General features: G+C 43.5%; 1 protein-coding gene across 2 annotated transcripts in view; it reads left to right on the plus strand.

The window, feature by feature from the left end:
* The first annotated feature begins 12,158 nt into the window (after window positions 1–12,158).
* LOC129852221 (synuclein-like) overlaps window positions 12,159–17,549 on the plus strand; it is a 16,860-nt gene continuing 11,469 nt past the window's right edge. Inside the window, exon 1 of one of the 2 annotated variants that reach the window (XM_055918257.1) lies at window positions 12,159–12,529. In XM_055918257.1, coding sequence (XP_055774232.1) covers window positions 12,409–12,529 — 121 coding nt within the window. In that variant the 5' untranslated portion in view covers window positions 12,159–12,408. The remainder of the gene's footprint in view (window positions 12,530–17,549) is intronic. The other variant, XM_055918258.1, reaches the window with a different exon arrangement.

The raw sequence follows: 17,549 nt of genomic DNA on the forward strand, positions 1-17,549 counted from the left end.
TTTAACCTTTATTTAACCAGGCAAGTCAGTTAAGAACAACTTATAATTTACAATGACAGCCTTGGAACAGTGGGTTAACTGCCTTGTTGAGGGGTAGAACAACATATTTTTACCTTGTCAGCTCAGGGATTCGATCTAGCAACCTTTCGGTTACTGGCCCAATGCTTTAATCACCAGGCTACCTATTGCCCCGTGTGACTGTTTTGTTATTTTTGGTTTTCATAACAACGTGACAAAAAAAATATATTAACCCATGCAACCCAACTCAACTCCCAAAGACAGACAACAAACTTTCACAGGATTTTTTAACCACATGATTGAACCCCCAATTTACGTCTTGACAACTTTGTTGCGTATCATGGAAAAGTAAAGAAAGGTTTTTCAGGCTGCACTCCAGCACTCAATCATCTTCAGATTGTTGGACATAAGCAGTGGTTGTCACACACCAAGATCTGTATTGTAGCTTTATCAGAATCTAGGCCCAGTCTAGGCCTCAATCTCACTTGCCCTCTAAATACACCTCTGCTGTCTTCAACCAGGATCTCAGCGATCACTGCCTCATTGCCTTCGTGCGTAATGGGTCCGCGGTCAAACGACCACTGCTCATCACTGTCAAATGGTCCCTAAAACACTTCAGCGAACAGGCCTTTCTAATCGACCTTGCCCGGGTATCCTGGAAGGATATTGACCTCATCCCGTCAGTAGAGGATGCTTGGTTGCTCTTTACAAGTGCTTTCCTCACCATCTTAAATAAGCGTGCCCCATTCAAAAAATATAAAAGTAAGAACATATATAGCCCTTGGTTCACTCCAGACTTGACTGCCCTTGTCCAGCAGAAAAACATCCTGTGGCGTTCTGCATTAGCATCAAATAGCCCCCGCGATATGCAACTTTTCAGGGAAGTCAGGAACCAATAGGAACCAGTTAGGAAAGCTAAGGCTAGCTTTTTCAAACAGAAATTTGCATCCTGTAGCACTAATTCCCCAAAGTTGTGGGACACTGTAAAGTCCATGGAGAATAAGAGCCCCTCTTCACAGCTGCCCACTGCACTGAGGCTAGGAAACACTGTCACCACCGATAAATCGACAATAATCGAGAATTTCAATAAGCAGTTTTCTACGTCTGGCCATGCTTTCCACCTGGCTACCCCTACCCTGGCCAACAGCTCAGCACCCCCTGCAGCAACTTACCCAAGCCACCCCCGCTTCTCCTTCACCCAAATCCAGACAGATGATGTTCTGAAAGAGCTGCAAAATCTGTATCCCTACAAATCAGCTGGGCTAGACAATCTGGACCCACTCTTTCTAAAATTATCCGCCGAAATTGTTGCAACCCCTATTACTAGCCTGTTCAACTTCTCTTTGTATCGTCTGAGATCCCCAAAGATTGGAAAGCTGCCGTGGTCATCCCCCTCTTCAAAGGGGGAGACCCTCTAGACCAGGGGTGTCAAACATACGGCCCGCGGGCCGGAACCGGCCCCCAAGGAGGTTCGATCAGGCCCGCAGGATAATTTGAAAGTGGAAAAAATGCATAAAAGACATGGAATTAATATTTTTAATTCGCTGCAATTCATGGATTATCCGCTAAGGGGCGCACTCTTTCCATCAGAGTAGAAGACAAGCCGCATCACTGAGACAGACTGAAAACAGCAGACGGTATCAATGCGCCATCTGCTGCTTGTTACGACGTTGTTAATACCTTGGTCTCTACCTCTCCGCTACACCCTCATTAGCCAAAATGTCGTTATCCAAACGGAGAAAAGTAGATAAGGAGTGTAGAATTTTCAAAGAAAAATGGACCACGTCCTATTTATTTACAGAGATGCACGGAAAACCTTCGTGCTTGGTGTGTTTGCAACAAGTTTCGGTATTGAAGGAATATAATATTCGACGCCACTACGAGACTCATCACAGCGAAAAATATGACGGCTTGCAAGGACAACTGAGAAGAGATAAGATTAACGAATTGCTGGCGGGTTTGAGGAAACAGCAGTCAACTTTCATCCAGAGCCGAGAAGTCAGTGAAGCAGCGGTAAAAGCCAGCTACCTAATTGCTAGCGAAATAGCATTAGCATCGAAGCCGTATTCCGACGGTGACTTTGTTAAACGATGCATGATGAAGGCGGCTGAACTTGTATGTCCCGAGAAGCGACAAGCTTTTGCCAATATTAGCCTGACGAGGAATACTATAGCAGAGAGGATTTCGGAACTATTGGCAGATTTAGACAGTCAATTGAAACAAAAGTTAAAGTTTAAAGTTTTGTGCCTTTGTACAATCAGTGGGATCAGTTGCAATGCATATTTGTGAATGATAAAAGTAAATTGCACATTTGTCTAAGGAAATATGAGGTGTTTCATGAAATGTTTTGTAAAAGGATAGTTCATTAAATTTCAATATTTTCCTAATGTTCTTGTGCTTCTTTACACCAAAACAAAGGAAAGACATGATATTTTGGTTATTTATAGCAGAGTATGGTATAATTTTAATGGTCCGGCCCACTTGACATCTCCCTAGGCCGTATGTGGCCCACGATGCGAAATGAGTTTGACACCCCTGCTCTAGACCCAAACTGTTATAGACCTATATCCATCCTGCCCTGCCTTTCTAAAATATTTGAAAGCCAAGTTAACAAATAGATCATCGACCATTTCAAATCCCACCGTACCTTCTCCACTATGCAATCTGGTTTCATGGGTGCACCTCAGCCATGCTCAAGGTCCTAAACGATATCATAACCGCCATCGATAAAAGACAGTACTGTGCAGCCGTCTTCATCGACCTGGCCAAGGCTTTCGACTCTGTCAATCACCTCATTCTTATCGGCAGACTCAATAGCCTTGGCTTCTCAAATGACTGCCTCGCCTGGTTCACCAACTACTTCACAGATAGAGTTCAGTGTGTCAAATCTGAGGGCCTATTGTCCGGACCTCTGGCAGTCTCTATTGGGGGTGCCACAGGGTTCAATTCCCGGGCTGACTCTTTTCTCTACATATATCAATGATGTCGCTCTTGCTGCTGGTGATTCTCTGATCCACCTCTACGCAGACGACACCATTCTGTATACATCTGGCCCTTCTTTGAACACTGTGTTAACAAACCTCCAAACAAGCTTCAATACCATACAACACTCCTTCCATGGCCTCCAACTGCTTTTAAATGCTAGTAAAACTAAATGCATGATCTTCAACCGATTGCTGCCCGCACCCGCCCGCCCGACTAGCATCACTACTCTGGACGGTTCTGACTTAGAATATGTGGACGATTACAAATACCTAGGTGTCTGGTTAGACTGTAAACTCTCCTTCCAGACTCACATTAAACATCTCCAATCCAAAATTAAATCTAGAATCGGATTCCTATTTCGCAACAAAGCCTCCTTCACTCATGCTGCCAAACATACACTCGTAAAACAGACTATGCTACCGATCCTTGACTTCGGTGATGTCATTTCCAAAATAGCCTACAACACTCTACTCAGCAAACTGGATGTAGTCTATCACAGTGCCATCCGTTTTGTCACCAAAGCCCAATATACTACCCACCACTGCGACCTGTATGCTCTCGTTGGCTGGCCCTCACTACATATTCATTGCCAAACTCACTGGCTCCAGGTCATCTATAACACTTTGCTAGGTAAAGTCCTGCCTTATCTCAGCTCACTGGTAATCATAGCAACACTCGTAGCACGCGCTCCAGCAGGTATGTTTCACTGGTCATCTCCAAAGCCAACACTTCCTTTGGCTGCCTTTCCTTCCAGTTCTCTGCTGCTACTGACTGAAACGAATTGCAAACATCACTGAAGCTGGAGTCTTATATCTCCCTCTCTAACTTTAAGCATCAGCTGTCAGAGCAGCTTACCAATCACTGTACCTGTACACAGACAATCTGTAAATAGCACACCCAACTACCTCATCCCCATATTGTTATTTATCCTCTTGTGCACCCAAGTATAACCACTTGCACGTCATCATCTGCACATCTATCACACCATATCATGACACAAGGCGAGACCCAGATGCAGACTACTCCAAAAAAGGAGTAGGCAAGAGAATGGTCGTGGACAGGCAAAAGGTCAAAACCAGTTCAGAGTCCTGGAGGTATAGAATGGCAGACAGGCTTGAGGTCATCTGCCTGCCAAAACCGCTGGTTGACTTGGAAAATACAAGAGACAGGAAGCACAGAGACAGAAAGCACAGAGACAGGAAGCACAGAGACAGGAAGCACAGAGACAGAAAGCTCAGAGACAGAAAGCTCAGAGACAGGAAGCACAGAGACAGGAAGCACAGAGACAGAAAGCACAGAGACAGGAAGCACAGAGATAGGAAGCACAGAGACAGGAAGCACAGAGACAGAAAGCACAGAGACAGGAAGCACAGAGACCGGAAGCACAGAGACCGGAAGCACAGAGACAGAAAGCACAGAGACAGGAAGCACAGAGACAGGAAGCACAGAGACAGAAAGCACAGAGACAGAAAGCACAGAGACAGAAAGCACAGAGACAGAAAGCACAGAGACAGGAAGCACAGGGATAAATACACGGGGGAAACAAGCGACAACTGGGGGGGTTGGAGACAATAACAAGGACAGGTGAAACAGATCAGAGTGTGACACTCCAGTGTTAACGCTAAATTGTATTTATTTAGCCTCTATGGCTTATTTTTTGCCTTACCTCCCTACTCGTCTACATTTGCATACACTGTACATAGATTTTTCTATTGTGTTATTGGCTGTACATTTGTTTTATGTGTAATTCTGTGTTGTTGTTTTTGTCGCACTGCTTTGCTTTATCTTCGCCAGGGCGCAGTTGTAATTGAGAACTTGTTCTCAACTGGCCTACCTGGTTAAATAAAGGTGAAATTATTTATTTATTTTTTAATCTGAGGTTTTACATATAGCAGGCCTACCTTTTGGAATATCATTAGCAGTGTATGATAGTGTAGTGGGTTGGGGACAGTGGTGTAATGTACTTAAGTAAAAACACTTTAACCTTTAGTAGTTTTTTGGGGTATCTGTACTTTGCTTTAATATTTATATTTTTTTACTACTTTTACTTTTACTTCACTACATTCCTAAAGACAATAATGTACTTTTTGCTCCATAAATTTCTGATGACACCCAAATGCACTTGTTACATTTTGAATGCTTAGCAAGACAGGAAAATGGTCCAATTCACACACTTATCAAGAGAACATCCCTGGTCATCTCTACTGCCTCTTATCTGGGGGACACAAATGCATTGTTTGTAAATTATTTCTGATTGTAGGAGTGTGCCCCTGGCTAAATGTAAATAAGATTTAAAAAATGTATTGTACCATCTGGTTTGCTTAATATAAGAAACTTGGAATTATTTGTACTTTTACTTTTGATACTTCAGTATATTTAGAACCAAATACTTTTAGACTTTTACTCAAGTAGCATTTTACTGGGCAACTTTTTCTGGTACTTGAGTAACTTTCTATTAAGTTATCTATACTTTTACTCAAGTATGACAATTGGGTACTTTTTCCAACACTGCTTAGGGCTCTCTTCAATCCATATAGCGGACGTTCAGCATTACGGCGTGATTGAAATTTAAAGTCAACGTTCCCGTGTTAGCGGAGACGGCAATCACGGTAAATGCTGCCTACGTCGGCTCAATCAGAAATTACCGTTAAATGTACACTTCCGCGATATAGATTGAATAGGACAATCTCCTCAATCAGGCCCTCGTAATCAACAGAGTAGACTGATTAATAAGTCAATATACTCAAAACAGCCCTCTGGCCCTCATCCAAAGAATACACTTGACCAATGATAGTTCACTTAGGTTGCAAGTGCTACGTAGTTCAAATGTCTTCAATTGTATTGAGTTTTCAGTGTGACTCGCTGACCCATTTTGGCACAAATATTCTGGGAACATTTTTGTTTCTTCTCCAAGCAAATTGGGTGAAGAAAGAATTCAAAACAAAAGCTGCCTGATCTTAGCAATTCACATGGTTCCAGTATACTGTCTCATGACCAGGCTTGACTGGACTGGGAACATGTTGTGGTTCTCAACGCAGAGGTGTTGTACTGTATCTGAAATGCTCCACTGAATATGAGCTACATAAAAGGCTTAGACCACAGGGTGGGGAGAACTGGATCCTGATGAAGGACTTGTGATCACGGTATGTCTGCTTGATCGCCAGCTCCACTCAGCCTGTGGTGGATGTGGAGATTGTAGACATCCATCACTCTCCTTCTCCTGTCCTGTTCAATAGGCCTCGGCTCCTGTGGCCACTCCCAGCTGGTGAGAGAGACGGGAGAGGGTAAAGAGAGGGATATTTCACAGCAACACACCGCAGAGAGCCTCATGATCTGTATTGGCCACTGCTCCTCTGACCTGGTGTAGGGTGGGCGATCTGCTACCCAGAGACCCATAGGAGCCCATGTCACTATACATTCTCTCATTGTTATGCGAGAAATTAGCTCCTCTAAAAATAGCCCTGCGCTGGCCCTTAGCCAATCCGAGGAGAGATGGAGGCTGCATGAAGGAGGGAAAGAGGTGGCTGGCTGGAGGAGGCTGGTCGGGTATTGGGGCTGACTGCTAGCGGTTATTCGCTGAGTCACCCTCTTTTCTGCCCAGGAGTCAGGACACGAGGGGAGGGAGACAGCTGCAAAACCGAGACTATGGCACCTGGCCAACAAACCCGATCACAGGGTGAAACGTCAGCTTTTTTCAGCCTGTTCTGAATTAAATGGACGACTCCAGTGGAGCCGAAGGGACAACAAACTGATTTACAGCAGCAGTGATAATGGTGCAAAATGATCCAATTATCACTCTCCATTTGCAGCTCTTTATTCATTTTTCAATTGGCCACTTCTTCTGATTACAAAGATCGACCTCACCTGAATAAAAAGATCCAAAGATATTTTCTCAAAATCAAAGTTCTTTACATTGATATTAGTGGATACTTATTTCCGATGTTATAATTTTTACTTTTAACTTTAAATAATGAGGTCAAATGTGGTTAGGGGATCATTTCTAGCACGCCTTCTGTACCAACACTGTATATCAAAGGCCAGAGCTGTTGTAGGCAATACAGTAAAACCCATCATCACAGTGGAGGCAATCCTCGGGTTGTCATTAATAGACAAGGTCATTGGTTGTCTGAATGTGTCCATAGAACCAATTCATTACTCCTGAGGATGGTGCCTCTTTACACTCTAATGGACACCCACACCCCTGGGACTAGAACCCTGGGTCTCCGATTCCCTCTTATCCCAATAACCCGAACACAGCCAACTTTAAGTCCCCAACCTTACCTCAACATCTCTCAGCAATTTCTGTCTCAGCCCCTCTTTCCCTCTTAATTCTCTTTCTCATTCAATGTCTGTTTCTTTCATACATTCACGTCACACGCATAGTACAGACAATCAGACGTTAATCAGCTTCAACAGTAACACCACTGCAGAAAATATCCCTATCCTACTTCCTTACTGATGCAGAGGGGAGTGGCACGGAACTCTGTTGCTTGATAATGTTGAGTTGAGATGAGTCATGATGACCCTAATCCCCATCCTGAATGTTACAGGTAAAGGCCTAACTCTGGGTCCCTGAGCCAGACTTCTTGGGTACACACGCAAACATGTGTACACATTTTTCCTTAAGCACTACTTTAACACACCATATTTAAATTTCTTACATGATCTTCTTATCTAATAACTGCACATACACATAATGTGCAACACATAATTCATCTTCCTGCCGTGACCTATCACCCCACCCTGCCTGCCATCCGTGAAGATGGCGCTGACGGAGATGGCAGCATCGTGACTAGCTTTAAGGAAACGATGCAGTATTTGGTTTGTTTATGTACCATTTTTTTACGTTATTAGCTCAGGAATTGTTTTGTGTCATTACATACAGCCGGGAAGAACTATTGGATATTAGAGCGGCAGTAACGCACCAGAACTTCCAGCATTACGACCAGGATTAGGACTTCGCTGGAGAAGATCCTTTGTTTGCTCTCCCCAGAGCAATTTAACTTATTCCAGAGGCTGACCCAAAACAACGCCGGCGAAGGAGAGGTACTCGGGGCGGTCTGAAAGGCCGCTCAGCAAGGAAGAAGCCACTGCTCCAAAACAACCATAAAAAAAGCCAGACTACGGTTTGAAACTGCACATGGGGACAAAGATCGTACTTTTTGGAGAAATGTCCTCTGGTCTGATGAAACAAAAATAGAACTGTTGGCATAATGACCATCGTTATGTTTGGCGGAAAACGGGGGATGCTCGCAAGCCGAAGAACACCATCCCAACCGTGAAGCACGGGGTGGCAGCATCATGTTGTGGGGATGCTTTGCTGCAGGAGGGACTGGTGCACTTCACAAAATAGATGGCATCATGAGGAATGAAAATTATGTGGATATATTGAAGCAACATCTCAAGACATCAGTCAGGAAGTTAAAGCTTGGTCGCAAATGGGTCTTCCAAATGAACAATGACCCAAGCATACTTCCAAAGTTGTGGCAAAATGGCTTAAGGACTACAAAGTCAAGGTATGTGTGAACATCACAAAGACCTGACCTCAATCGATAGAAAAATTGTGGGCAGAACTGAAAAAGCGTGTGCGAGCAAGGAGGCCTACAAACCTGACTCAGTTACACCAGCTCTGTCAGGAGGAATGGGCCAAAATTCACCCAACTTATTGTAGGAAGCTTGTGGTAGGCTACCCAAAATGTTTGACCCAAGTTAAACAATTGAAAGGCAATGCTACCAATTACTAATTGAGTGTATGTAAACTTCTGACCCACTGGGAATGTGATGAAAGAAATAAAAGCTGAAATATATCATTCACTCTACTATTATTCTGACATTTCAAATTCTTAAAATAAAGTGGTGATCCTAACTGATCTAAGACAGGGATTTTTTACTAGGATTAAATGTCAGGAGTTGTGAAAAACTGAGTTTAAATGTAATTAACTAAGGTGTATGTAAACATCCGACTTCAACTGTAAGAGGCAGCTGCCTATAGACATAGATTAGTAATTACTGGCCACTTTTAGAAATTCATCACTAGCCACTTTAATAATGTCTCCGTATCTTGCATTACTCATCTCTTATGTATAAACTGTACTCTATACTGTTCTACGGTATCTTACTCACTTTAATTGTGTGTAAATATTGCATCACCCATCTCACATGGATATACTGTATTCTATATTATGCCACTGTATCTCTGACAAATATGTATATATTATTAATCTATTCCTTACTTAGATTTACGTGTATTTTGGGTATATGTTGTGAAACTGTTAGATATTACTTGTTAGATATTACTGCACTGTCGGAGCTAGAAGCACAAGCATTACGCTAAACCCGCAATAACATCTGCTGAACACGTGTATGTGACCAATAAATTTGATTTGATTTTGATTTTGACTTCTACGCTTTCCGATCTTTCCCTCAACGGCACCACAGCACTCTCCTTGTAGAACATCCTGAGCTGCATTAAACTGAAGCATAAACATACGATACCGTATCTATATTCAGTTTATCTCGAAATAATTTCAAAAAATGTGATACTATATCTGCACCACCTTTTAGTATGTGCCATGATTATGGATAGCTTTTCCAGGTAAAGCACTCTAAAAGGGGCTCTCTTTGCCATTCACTTTGATGTAGAGAGGAGCCATATGTAACTAACTTCACACGCGCTAATTATAGCTCTGGGCTTCATGACCCAGTCCCCCTCCCTGTCCTCCTGCTGCCAATGAGATCAAATACAGCGAGCTGGATTAGAGCGGCCACGCAAATCTCATTAGTGCCTCTATGGTTTTCTGTTTTATTAATGGGAAATATCGCAGTGGCATCTCGATTTGTATTAGGGAAAAACCTGCCAATCAATGTACAAGTAAGTGTGGTGTGTATACGGGCTATGCATTATATAATGTGTATAGTGAGATGTACATACAACATATACAGTTTTTTTTTGTGCTGCTTTTGTTTGCTATTTTTTTCTTTATTATTTTCAACCAACCCTACCACCCCTAATTGGAGTAAACTAATTGACAACAACAATAAGGCTTCTACTTCCAGCTCATAAACTTAGCAAAAAAAGAAACTGTCTTTCAAAGATAATTCATAAAAATCCAAATAACTTCACAGATCCTCATTGTAAAGGGTTTAAACACTGTTTCCCATGCTTGTTCAATGAACCATAAACAATTAATGAACATGCACCTGTGGAACGGTCGTTAAGACACTAACAGCTTACAGACGGTAGGCAATTAAAGTCACAGTTATGAAAACTTATGACACTAAAGAGGCATTTCTACTAACTCTGAAAAACACCAAAAGAAAGATGCGCAGGGTCCCTGCTCATCTACGTGAACGTGCTTTATGCATGCTGCAAGGAGGCATGAGGACTGCAGATGTGGCCAGGGCAATAAATTGCAATGTCGGTACTGTGAAACACCTAAAACAGCGCTACAGGGAGACAGGACGGACAGCTGATCATCCTCGCAGTGGCAGACCACGTGTAACAGCAACTGCACAGGATCGGTAAATCCGAACATCACACCTGCGCGCCAGGTACAGGATGGCAACAACAACTGCCCGAGTTACACCAGGAACGCACAATCCCTCCATCAGTGCTCAGACTGTCCGCAATAGGCTGAGAGAGGCTGGACTGAGGGCTTGTAGGCCTGTTGTAAGACAAGTTCTCACCGGACAACACCGACAACAACGTCGCCTATGGGCACAAACCCACCATCGCTGGACCAGAAAGGACTGGAAAAAAGGGCTCTTCACTGACGAGTCGTGGTTTTGTCTCACCGGGGTGATGGTCAGATTCGTGTTTACTGTCAAAGGAATGAGCGTTACACCGAGGCCTGTATCGATTTGGAGGGTCCGTCATGGTCTGGGCCTGTGTGTCACAGCATCATCGGACTGAGCTTGTTGTCATTGCAGGCAATCTCAATGCTGTGCGTTACAGGGAAGACATCCTCCTCCCTCATGTGGTATCCTTCCTGCAGGCTCATCCTGACATGACCCTCCAGCATAACAATGCCACCAGCCATAATGCTCGTTCTGTGCTTGATTTACTGCAAGACAGGAATGTCAGTGTTCTGCCATGGCCAGCGAAGAGCCCGGATCTCAATTCCATTGAGCATGTCTGGGGCTTGTTGGATCGGGCCATTCCCCACAGAAATGTCCGGAAACTTGCAAGTGCCTTGGTGGAAGAGTGGGGTAACATCTCACAGCAAGAACTGGCAAATCTGGTGCAGTCCATGAGGAAGAGATGCACTGCAGTACTTAATGCAGCTGGTGGCCACACCAGATACTGACTGTTACTTTTGATTTTGACCCCCCCCCCCCCTTTGTTCAGGGACACATTATTCCAATTCTGTTTGTCACATATCTGTGGAACTTGTTCAGTTTATGTCTCAGTTGATGAATCTTGTTATGTTCATACAAATATTTACACATGTTAAGTGTGCTGAAAATAAACGCAGTTGACAGTGAGAGGACGTTTCTTTTTTTTGCTGAGTTTACATACTATATAAATTCTTTCAGACACAGCATATTTTACATTAGTTATCTTTTGTTTATTTTTATTCCCATCCTTCAGCTCCACTCAACCCCTCCCATCTCTGAAGACTATCCAGTTTTGATTTCTATGTACTGTTTGATGTGTTGTAAACTTCACAAAATAATTTTTTATCAAATTGGGCAATAATCATATATCATATATCTTATTGCTATATTGCATTGTATCATATCAGTATTAGTATCTGTATCGCATACTGCTGAGGGTGGCATGTCATTGAATCTTAAGGGTAATGAAAGGGAGGGAGAGCAGAGAATTTTCAGTTTTGGTGTTGAATAGCATTTAGAATATGTCATTCCAGGTTTGACAGACAGATTAATCCAGGCTTGAATTATCCACTAAACCTGTGAGTGTATTTGTGTCTCTGTGTGCAATAACAGAAGAAATGGGGCAGCATAACTGAGCAACACTACAGCGTCCATCTCTACATTCCTCACCCACTTGCTCTCTCTTTCTCCACCTCTTCTCTCCCTCTCTCCGTCGCTCTCGCCATCTCTCTCCCCATGTCCCTTCCCCCCCTCCCTACCCTCCCTTTATCCTCCCTCTCTCCATTTCATTCGCTCAGCTGCTCTCCTTGTCCCAATCTGCCTCAGCAGCACAGATCAGTCCAGCCTCTCTCTCTCTCTCTCTCTCGCTCTCTCTCTCTCTCTCTCTCATAAGAGCAGCGCATGCACGTACACTCGCGCACAAACCCACCACGCAGAGACACAACCTCAGGCGCGCTCACACACACACAGACACACACGCAGACACATAAGGGCGAGCAACCTCATCTCCCAGCTCCAAGACACAGCCAGAGCCAGCTAAAAGACACAGCCCTGTAACAGCAGACCAGCATGGATTACCTGAAGAAGGGATTCTCCATGGCCAAGGAAGGCGCGGTGGCTGCAGCCGAGAAGACCAAGGCAGGGGTGGAGGGGGCAGCTGCCAAAACCAAGGAGGGGGTAATGTATGTGGGTGAGTACAGGAGTGATGATGGGGAAAGGTGTGGAGGATAGACATCGGTGGAGAGGGTTAGCTGAAAATAGTACATCACAGTTTTGATGTGGGATAATCTGGCTTACATTTTAATCCTGTGAAGCCCTCCTGGTGTGCTTGTATTCGATGGATGAATGATGGGTGAGTGATGGATGAGTGATGGGTGAGTGCACTAATTGTTCTGCAAGGTTTGAATAAAATGGGACGTACAACCAGGCAGTGCATGAGCTAAATATGACTGGTGATGGAAACATGGACACAGATAGGAAGGGAACGTTGAACAAGAAAATGAGAATGATGGCAAAGGACTGAAGGCAAGACAATGGAGAAAAGCAGAAAAAAGGGGCAGAAAGGGAGAGAAAAATGTTGATGTATTTTTTTAGACTGCATATGCCTCAGGCAAGAGATGTTCTATTCAAAGAGGGAAAAGTCTGGTTGAGTGGTACTGAGGTACTCCATTCATTATATAGAGTGTAATGGCCAACAGAACATTGACAAACAATATGGATGGTCATATAAATGATTTGCACGCTACCGTCTCTCTACACACACACACACACACACACACACACACACACACACACACACACACACACACACACACACACACACACACACACACACACACACACACACACACACACACACACACACACACACACACACACACAGTACACCTGTTACACATACAGTACACCTGTTACACATACAGTACACCCACTTAATGTGAGTGGGGGATATGGATGAGAAAATCCCATTGTAGAGCACTGGGAGGTGATTGTACTGTGTGTGTGTTCACATTTTTTCCCCCAATCAGTGCGTATGTGATAGTACAGTATAGTGGTGCTGGGGAGAAAGGGAGGGTCTATGACTCTGAGTATAGTTCAGATCAGATCATCTCTGCTGTGCCACCCACCTGCCTGTCAACCCGCTGCAGCAGTGAGATTTAACATGGGCGTCTCGGATTCTCCGAGTGACTAATGCAGCTAGCTCCACTGTCGGACCCCCCGTCAACCCAGCCCAACCCAACACAGCACAATATAGCACAGCCCAGCTCTGCAGCCCTGAGCACCACTGACACATACATTCTTAGAAAAAAGGGTTCCAAATGGGTTCTTTGGCTGTCCTCATAGGATAAACTTGATTGGTTCCCGCTAGAACCCTTTCGGGTTCCCTGTAGAACCCTCTGTGGAAAAGGTTCTTCATTGAACTCAAAATGATTCTACCTGGAACCAAAAGGGTTCTACCAGGAACCAAAAAGGGTTCTTTAAAGGATTCTCCGATGTGGACAGCCGAAGAACTGACACATTAGAACTGACACACTGATTCATACAGAACACTGATTCATACAGAACACTTTGACATTAGAACACTGATTCATACAGAACACTGACACATTAGAACACTGATTCATACAGAACACTGACACATTAGAACACTGATTCATACAGAACACTGAGACATTAGAACACTGATTCATACAGAACACTGAGACATTAGAACACTGATTCATACAGAACACTGACACATTAGAACACTGATTCATACAGAACACTGAGACATTAGAACACTGACACATTAGAACACTGATTCATACAGAACACTGACACAGTAGAACACTGATTCATACAGAACACTGACACATTAGAACACTGATTCATACAGAACACTGACACATTAGAACACTGATTCATACAGAACACTGACACATTAGAACACTGATTCATACAGAACACTGACACATTAGAACACTGATTCATACAGAACACTGATTCATACAGAACACTGACACATTAGAACACTGATTCATACAGAACACTGAGACATTAGAACACTGACACAGTAGAACACTGATTCATACAGAACCCTGAGACATTAGAACACTGATTCATACAGAACACTGACACATTAGAACACTGATTCATACAGAACACTGATTCATACAGAACACTGACACATTAGAACACTGATTCATACAGAACACTGAGACATTAGAACACTGACACAGTAGAACACTGATTCATACAGAACACTGACACATTAGAACACTGACACATACAGAACACAGAGACATTAGAACACTGACATATTAGAACACTGATTCATACAGAACACTGAGACATTAGAACACTGATTCATACAGAACACTGAGACATTAGAACACTGATTCATACAGAACACTGAGACATTAGAACACTGATTCATACAGAACACTGACACATTAGAACACTGATTCATACAGAACACTGAGACATTAGAACACTGATTCATACAGAACACTGACACATTAGAACACTGATTCATACAGAACACTGACACATTAGAACACTGATTCATACAGAACACTGAGACATTAGAACACTGATTCATACAGAACACTGAGACATTAGAACACTGACACATTAGAACACTGATTCATACAGAACACTGACACAGTAGAACACTGATTCATACAGAACACTGACACATTAAAACACTGATTCATACAGAACACTGAGACATTAGAACACTGATTCATACAGAACACTGACACATTAAAACACTGATTCATACAGAACACTGAGACATTAGAACACTGATTCATACAGAACACTGACACATTAGAACACTGATTCATACAGAAAACTGAGACATAACCCTGCTCTGTCATTGTCTTTCACCACTTTAATGACCTGTGACCCTGTTACAGCACCAATAACCTTTGGGCACAGCACATTTAAGCATGGGACCTATTGAGAAAAGTACATGACCAAAATAATGTGGACACCTGCTCGTCAAAAATCTCATTCCAAAATCATGGGCATTAATATGGAGTTGGTTCCTCCATTGTTGCTATAACAGCCCCCTCTTCTGAGAAGGCTTTCAACTAGATGTTGGAACATTGCTGCGGGGACTTCCATCCATTCAACCTCAAGAGCATTAGTGTTTTCAGGCACTGCTGTTGGGCAATTAGGCCTGGCTCACAGTCGCATTCCAATTCTTACCAAAGGTGTTCGATGGGGTTGAGGTCAGGGCTCTGTGCAGGACCGTCAAGTTCTTCCACACCGACCTCGACAAACCATTTCTGTATCGACCTTGCTTTGTGCACGGGGGCACTGTCATGCTTAAAACAGGAAAGGCCTTCCACAAACTGTTGCCACAAAGTTGGAAGCACAGCATCATCTAGATTCTAGAATGTCATTGTATGCTGTAGCGTTAAGATTTTCCTTCTCAGGAACTAAGGGGCCAAGACTAAACCATGAAAAACAGCCCAAGATCATTAATCCTCCTCCACCAAACTTTAGAGTTGGCACAGTGCATTGGGGCAGGTAGCATTCTCCTGGCATCCGCCAAACTCAGATTAGTCCGTCTGACTGCCAGATCACTCTGGAGAACGCATATACACTGCTCCAGAGTCCAATAGTGGTGAGCTTTATACCACTCCAGCCGACGCTTGACATTGCGCATGGTGATCTTAGGTCCTCTTGCTCGGCCATGGAAACCCATTTCACGAAGCTCCCGACAAACAGTTCTTGTGCTGACGTTGCTTCCAGAGGCAGTTTGGAACTCGGTAGTGAGTGTTGCAACAATTTTTACACGCTACACGCTTCAGCACTCGGCAGTCCTGTTCTGTGAATTTGTGTGGCCTACCACTTCGCTGCTGATCCGTTGTTGCTCCTAGACGTTTCCACGTCACAATAACAGCAATTACAGTTGACCGGGGCAGCTCTAGCAGGGCAGAAATTTGATGAACTGACTTGTTGGAAAGGTGGCGTCCTATGACGGTGCCACGTTGAAAGTCACTGAGCTCTTCAGTACGGGCCATTCTACTGCTAATGTTTGTCTATGGAGATTGCATGGCGTTGTGCTCAATTTTATACACCTGTCAGCAACGGGTGTGGCTGAAATAGCCGAATCCACTAATTTGAAGGGGTGTCCACATGCTCTTGTATATATATTGTATTTGTCATCATTTGGGTGTCCGGAACATAATTACAAATCATTTGTAGACTGCAAATTGACCTCAAGAAGCCCAAACATGTATAATATTTGACTAAAACATAATAATTTCAAACCTTTCTTACATTCGTATACGATCACGTCTCCCTATTATGCGCGGGAATACTTGAAGAGATTTCTTGAATTAAAATCACTTCATTTCCTGATGTTTTTACATTTTATGTCCAACAATGAAATTTTGAAAATAGAAAATAAAACTTGTGGGGCCAACTGAAACCACCCACTGGCCAAATTTGGCTCGAATGCCGCCAGTTGGAGAACCCTGGCTAACGAAGGCCAAGTTTGACGAGTTGGTCCACCAGACTCTTCACACATTTGGATAAATGAATAAATTTGAATAAATTAAACATTTGAGAGTGATGCGATTCCTGGCTTCATTCCTGGTGAGGGAGGGTGGACGGGGGGTGAGAAGAGGAAGGGAAGAAAAAAGAAAAAGAGAGAGAGAGGCAGAGAAAGAGAGATGAGAGAATGAGAGCGAGGGAACGAGATTATGAATGAGTGGGTGGTGCACTCAGAATCCAGTTTGTGGGATTATCATTCATTGGATGTCAATAAGCAGACACAGAGGAGGCTGTATCCATCTTCATCCATCATCATAAATCATCCCCACCACACGGAGGCGGTCTGTCATCCATCCCGTTCTGCTGAACGACCTAGTGGAGCCATTCAGCCACAGAGGGCAGGGCCCATCACATTTCATTGGTGTATTGATCTTCACAGCACTGTAAAGAGATAATTGAACCTCCACTGCACAGCCAGATATCTCATCAGCATGACCAAGCTAAATGTTGGTCTATTCTCCTTTATTTTTTATCTTCGTTGTTCTTTCCCCTTCTTCTGAGAGAGAAGGGTGCAGCGTACTAACCCGCCCCCCATTCCTGTCACAGTTCCCCCCCCCCCCCTTTGCCTATCCACATACATATTTGCATCACAGGACTTTCAGTGACTGACAATCAGATCTGCCTGTCTATGATCAAACAACTGAGTGCTCTGAGACAGT

The sequence above is a fragment of the Salvelinus fontinalis genome, chromosome 1 (assembly GCF_029448725.1).
Source record: "Salvelinus fontinalis isolate EN_2023a chromosome 1, ASM2944872v1, whole genome shotgun sequence".
Taxonomy (NCBI): Eukaryota; Metazoa; Chordata; class Actinopteri; order Salmoniformes; family Salmonidae; genus Salvelinus; species Salvelinus fontinalis.